Source organism: Patagioenas fasciata, chromosome 1, assembly GCF_037038585.1.
Source record: "Patagioenas fasciata isolate bPatFas1 chromosome 1, bPatFas1.hap1, whole genome shotgun sequence".
Lineage (NCBI taxonomy): Eukaryota > Metazoa > Chordata > Aves > Columbiformes > Columbidae > Patagioenas > Patagioenas fasciata.
The window spans coordinates 131,159,522-131,165,712 of NC_092520.1; the positions used below are offsets into that span (position 1 = coordinate 131,159,522).

A 6,191-nucleotide genomic window follows, 5' to 3' on the forward strand; every position below is an offset into this window, starting at 1 on the left:
TTAGACTTTCTGTCAGAGTGAGTTGTGGTAGGAAAAAAAGGCTTTTGGTAGGGGACAAAGGCATTCTTATAAAGAAGCTGCTATCTGAAATCATTACCTTAATTCCTTTTTCACTTCCAGGTGCTCCACCGTATCCTGAGGTACCACCTTCTGACATTTTATCATACCTGCAGAGACAGAACATTATGAAGCAGCCCTCGAGCTGCCAGCAAGCCATGTAAGCGACTTGCTTTATGGACATTTGAACTTGCGATCTGCAGAGCTAAATGGAAGTGAGATATATAAAACTAGATCTTAAAGAAGATCTCTAAGTCTAGACTATACAAAACAGTAGCCTGTTAGAGACTTGTTCTCTCATGTTTACCACATCTCCTTACTGGATTCTACTGCATGAAACCTTGTTTGCCAAAACCTCTCTTTTCTGCTTTTGAAAATTTCTCATTTCTGTTTCCATGTCTTCCATTGCATTTTGTTGCTCCTGTGTTTCCCTGCAAAGCACAGGACTATTCTGGAGTTATGTATGTTTTTCCTCTAAGTTGTGGGATTTTTCCTGGAATGGACAAAGCATCCACACAGAAGATCTAAAGCATTATACTTCCTCTTGTGAAGACATTGTTTATTTTAATATTCAGAGGCTTTTTCTTCCATAAGGAATTTCAGTTACTGTTTCAAAAGGGAACACCAAACAATCTTCTTCCCTTTTCCCATGCTCACAGATGGCATCCTCTCAAACAACTGCATGCCTCTGCCCCCACACATTATTATGTGGTTGCAAATGTCGAAGAGTCATGGAAAGAACTTTACATGAAGCAGAAAAAGGGGAGGTCTCTAGATGTTTTAAATGTAAGATGACTGTAGTGAAACTTTGTGTTGCTTTTCATTCCCAGTGCCTCCTTACTTCTCCATCTTACAGGTACAACATCATGAAGTCCTGCTGGCAGTGGAATGCAACTAACCGGCCTTCTCCAGCAGACCTGATCTGGTCTCTACAAGCAGCTATGAAGACCAGCAATAATCATGCAGTGCTGCAGGTGCCTGAGTTTGTGGTGCCTGAACTCTATGCTAATGTTGCTGGAGTTGACATGCTCAGTCTAGTGAGTGAATACACCATACTCTGAAGGACTCTTTCACATGTTGGTGAAGGAGAAGTCTCTGAGTTTGCCCTTTCTAGACACTTCTCAAGCTCAGAATGAGGTGTGTACGTTTGGAGGGATCCCTCTGTTTTTCAAGCATGTTATATATATATATATCAGATCTCTCCTCCATGCCTGAAACAACAAACTATTATCATGATTATTATTATTAAACCAACCTGTTGATATCACTCTGCCAGTGGTGATTTGGGAGCAAAGTGGGTTTAGGAAGCTGTAGAAAATGTAATGAGAAACTTGAGTTAAAGGAACGTATTGGATTTGCCTGACAAGGTTTTGGTAGCTGGGGGCTACAAGGGTGGTTTCTGTGAGAAGATGCCAGAAGCTTCCCCCATGTCCAATAGAGCTAGTTCCAGACGGCTTGAAGATGGACCTGCTGCTGGCCAAGGACAAGCCCATCAGCAACATTGGTAGTGCCTCTGTGATAACGTATTTAAGAAATGGTAAAAAATAATACACAACAGCAGCTGGAAGAAAGGAGTGAGAATATGTGAGAGAAACAGCCCTGCAGACACCACTGCCAGTGGAGAAGGAAGGGGAAGTGGTTCTCCTGGTGCTGGAGCAGAGATTCCCCTGCAGGCCGTGGTGCAGACCATGATGAAGTGGGTTGTCCCCCTGCAGCCTGTGGAGGTCCACAGTAGTGCAGAGATCCACCTGCAGCCCATGGACGACCCCATGTTGGAGCAGGTGAATGTGACTGAAGGAGGCTATAGCCAGAGTAGGCTTCACGCAGGACCCCACAGAGCGAGTAGCCCACGCTGGAGCAGTCTGTTCCTGAAGGACTGCACCCTGTGGAAGGGACCCACACTGGAGCAGTTAGTGAAGAACTGCAGCCTGTGTGAAGGATCCATGTTGGAAAAGTGTGTGGAGGACCATCTCCTGTGGGAGGACCCCGCGCTGGAGCAGGAGAAGAGTGGGAGGAGGAAGGAGTGACACAGTATGTGATGAACTGACTACAGCCCCCATTCCTCATCCCCATTCATTTCTTGCAAGAAGGACGTAGAAAAAATCGTGAGTAAAGCTGAGTTTGGGAAGAAGGGGGTGTGGAGGATGGTGTTTTAAGATTTGGTTTTATTTCTCATTAACCTAATCTGATTTTGATTGGCAATAAATTAATTTTCCTGAGTCAAGTATGTTTTACTTGTGAGGGTACTTGCTGAGTGATCTCTCCCTGTGCTTACCTCAATGTGAGCCTTTCATCACATTTTCTCTTCCCTGTCCAGTTGAGGAGTTACAGAGTGGCTTTGGCAGGCACCTGGCGGCTAGTCAGGGTCAACCCACCACAAGGAGTTTTCTGGAAATGTTTCCTGTCCTTTATGTCCCAGGAAACAGCATCAGTTGGGTATTCAGAAGAGGAGATGCCCTGGGGAATATGCTATGGGGCACAGCACTATAAGAAAAAGTGTGCAGAATAGGTAACACAAATTGATGGTTTGGTGTGCATTCACGAAGGACCTGTTCAACACAGTTGGGTTCTTGCGTTCAGTAATTGTCTGGGTCTTCTGCAGTGCTTTATACTATAGCTTCCCATAGGAAAATAGGTACTATATTTAAAAACAGAACCAAAGACCTGCGTATCTATGGATGCAGAAGTTGTTACATTAGTATCATAAATCTTCATGTAGAATATATCTTTCCTGTAGTAGCTGTGGTGTCAAGTACTCCAATAATAAAGGCATATTATTCCTTGCTTGTCTCAGGAAAAGTCCTTACAGACCTGATTTCCCAGGAATGGTTCTTAACTCATCATTCCTTTGAGCAAAGCAGGTAATTTGTTCATATGCTTCTCTTTTGAGTTGTTTGTTGCTGAGTTATTTTGGTTTTTTGAAGACATCTGTCCATAGTTATAACAGCTACTGTGAAAACAGTATGGAAATGTTAAGAATACACCAAATAACAAAGGTTGATCTACAGTAAATATAACATGATGAGAATAAGCATGCATAGTGACGTTGTGTGATTATGGTGAGAATATATGATAGACTGTGTTTATCTCTGTGGTGACAGCTTTGCTATATGACTTCTGCAGTGCGGATCTGGATATTGGACATGACCTGTGACAGTTGTGACCATAGCATTTTGTGAATACTGTGATGATAACACAGTTACTTCAAGGTCTCACATGTAAACACCACAGATAACTTTGGTAATCACATGGAGGAGATGAACTTTTGCTCAGTGAGCTGCTGAATATGAACTCCAGATTCAGTTTAAAATAATAGTGTGAGACATTTTATGTATGTAGTTTTCTTGTAAGCCATTTATATGCCATGCATTGATCAGTGGATACATTTTAATATTAGTTCTAGACTTGCTTCCACTATGTTAGTTAGTGTTAATGTTAGTTCCACAGACTTGCTTGTCACTGTTCAGTGACAAGGGTTGTTGCACTGGTGATTTACCTGAGTGCACATGATTTGACTGTTCACGTTCTGAGTAGGTTCTGGCTGTGCCAGTGCTACTGCAGAAAAGTTAGTGGTGCCTATGCTAAGACTTGCCCTAGGACAGCTGAGGGGTCGAAGTCCCAGTGGAAATACACCTGTATGCCTTCAGTGTCTGCCTGGAAGAAGGGCATGTCTCTTTAATTAAAAAAGTGGGAGTTTCGCTAGTTCAAAATTTATATTTTATAATATAAGCTGCACAAAACTTATCTGAAAATATTTCATAATTGATTTTAATGAATATGCAAACTTTGTAAAAAATCAGAGTAACTTGAAGTCATAAACATTTTTCCTTCATTTCAAAAGAAGCAGAATCAGTCTGCAAAACAAATTTTCTCCTTGACTTCTACTGTTTGTGTTTTCTAACTTGACAGTGCCTTATTTTTTTTTTCTCTAATTATTTTGGCATTTCAAGTAATGTTCTTGTAAAAAATATAAATGCACATTAAAGGAATAGTTTTACTGTTCTGTGTGTAGAGTGGATTCAGTGTTCACTCGGTATCTCTCCAGCGAGCATGACTCTTGTATGTGTTTGAAGTTAAAGGGCATAGCGACCCACAAAAGGCTAATTACAGTCAGTTATGTTCATTAGGTTTCAGTCTTTCATGTAGTTGAATCCCAGATAATTTCAGAACAAGCTGCAGGCCTGCAGCATCCTAGAAGGCAAAAATTAGGTGGGTTTGCCATGTAGGATGCAAGGCTGAAAATCAGTGTTGTGAAAAAAGCTAAACTATTCCTCTTCTAAAGGGGACTATTTACTCTGAAGGATATCTTCAACCATCACTTTAGATTTTAAAAATACATAGCTGGAAAAGTGAGCTTAGATTATCGTTTCCATCAAAATTTATTGGTCTTCTTCCAAAGGCAAAGTTAAGAAGTTTTCTTTTAGATGCAGAATAACATTAATGGAATGGTTCTTGTTTTTCCTATATCACTTAGGCTTTGCAAGAAACTATAGGGTGTTTAAAAAAGATAGACCCAATTTTAAAGCAGTATATTTCATGATGGCAACATGTTACAATCACACAAAAATTTACAAATGGTTTAATGAGTTATCAAGTTTTGGTAACTTGCGTCCGTCTTTTTGAAACACCCTGTATATTTCCATCCAGAAATAAAAGTGATGTTAGTTCATACAGCACATGTATCACCACTGTATACTAGAACACTGAAAACTCTATGAAAGCGTATTCATTTGGCTTTCAGAGTTTTCTTACGGTGTTCACTAATCACTGCCTTAATGTCCATAACTACTGTTGGTGTAAATCTGACATGAAGAATTGAAACATGATCTTTTCAAAATACTAACACAGGCCTGTATAATAACATCATCTTATCTCTCCCTCACTTGAAAACAGGGTCAAAGCTACCTGGTAAATTTAAGTCAAATTCACAATTATCAGTCAGCTGACACTATTTTTTTTGACAAATAAACTATTCATTAAAAAAAAAAAAAAGCTTGATTTGAGCCTCCCACTAAAGAATGGGATATCCTCAAAGGTCTTGCCAGTGAAAAGTGTGTTTCAGACATGTAATACAATCTCAGAACTGTGAACAGCATCCGTAGTGCTACTGCAGACCTGATGAATAATGCACAGTGGTTCATAGGGAGCTTTGTTAAATGGAGAGGTAAATGCAACAAATGCATCGCTGTTCTCAAAGCTCCCTATCTTGTTACATTGCAGAAAGCAATGTTCTGGTTTGCATGAATCCTCATATTTTGTTTCCGTTATCAAAGCACTGATCAAGGGAATCCATGGGAGTTCAGGACGCGAGCACCTCACAGCCTCTAACAAAAGGTGTGCCTTAGTTTTGCCTGAGAGTAAACCTGTGCCAAGACCTTGCTTATGAATTTGTCCACAGAAAGACATTTTCTTGATATATTATAAGGTCCAAGTTTCATTTCCTTTCCACAGAGTGTCCTGATTCTCAATGTGAGCATTCTTATTCTGGTTTGACTGCCTTTCCCTCAGGTTAGCTTATATAGGTTTGGAAGTGACTGAATCTAAATCAGATTAAGTTTTAAGGTGGCATAAAAGAAATCATATATGTGGAGTTATTCTTGGTTAACTACACTTGATGCTAATTAGAGTATTCTATGTAGCAGTCTTTTCCACGTGGCAGTTGTCATTCATACACAGATCTAAATTTTTGCGATCAGCCTAGACTCATGCATTAAATCCTCCTTAGCGAAACCACTGAGGGCTTGGTGAAAATTTTTCACAGCTGTATTGTTGAGAAGCATATATTTTCAATGGAACACATTATTTGTTTAATTTGAATCTTGTTCCCATGAAAAATGTTGACTTTTTATTATTCTGTCAAAATTTTCTTCAAGATGTCAGGGCCATCTGCGTAATTCAATCAGTCCCTGCTGGCCTAGTGTAAAGCAGAGCAGCCACAGCTCCTGCACAGCTGGCAGAATGGATTTACACTTGGACTTCAGCTCTCTGATTTGCTTATGTTTGACAAGTTGTCATCACTGAAAGCACGAGTTTACTGTTTCTTTGAAACCAACTTTTTACCTTCTGCATTGTGATGCACTAGGCTTAGGGTGTAAGCCTCGAAGCTCTTTTAGAACATGAGAGAAGAGGAATTC

The 6,191-nt window shown here is 40.2% G+C and overlaps 1 protein-coding gene across 3 annotated transcripts in view; it reads left to right on the plus strand.

Annotated features, from left to right (window-relative positions):
• Window positions 1-2,276, plus strand: part of STYK1 (serine/threonine/tyrosine kinase 1) — a 33,639-nt gene extending 31,363 nt beyond the window's left edge. For 2 of the 3 annotated variants that reach the window (XM_071815321.1, XM_065848185.2), the window contains 2 exons: window positions 121-217; window positions 914-1,324. In XM_071815321.1, the coding sequence (XP_071671422.1) occupies window positions 121-217; window positions 914-1,118 (302 nt within the window). In that variant the 3' untranslated portion in view covers window positions 1,119-1,324. Of the gene's footprint in view, window positions 1-120; window positions 218-913 lie in introns of all 3 variants that reach the window. The other variant, XM_065848194.2, reaches the window with a different exon arrangement.
• The last annotated feature ends 3,915 nt before the right edge of the window (window positions 2,277-6,191 follow it).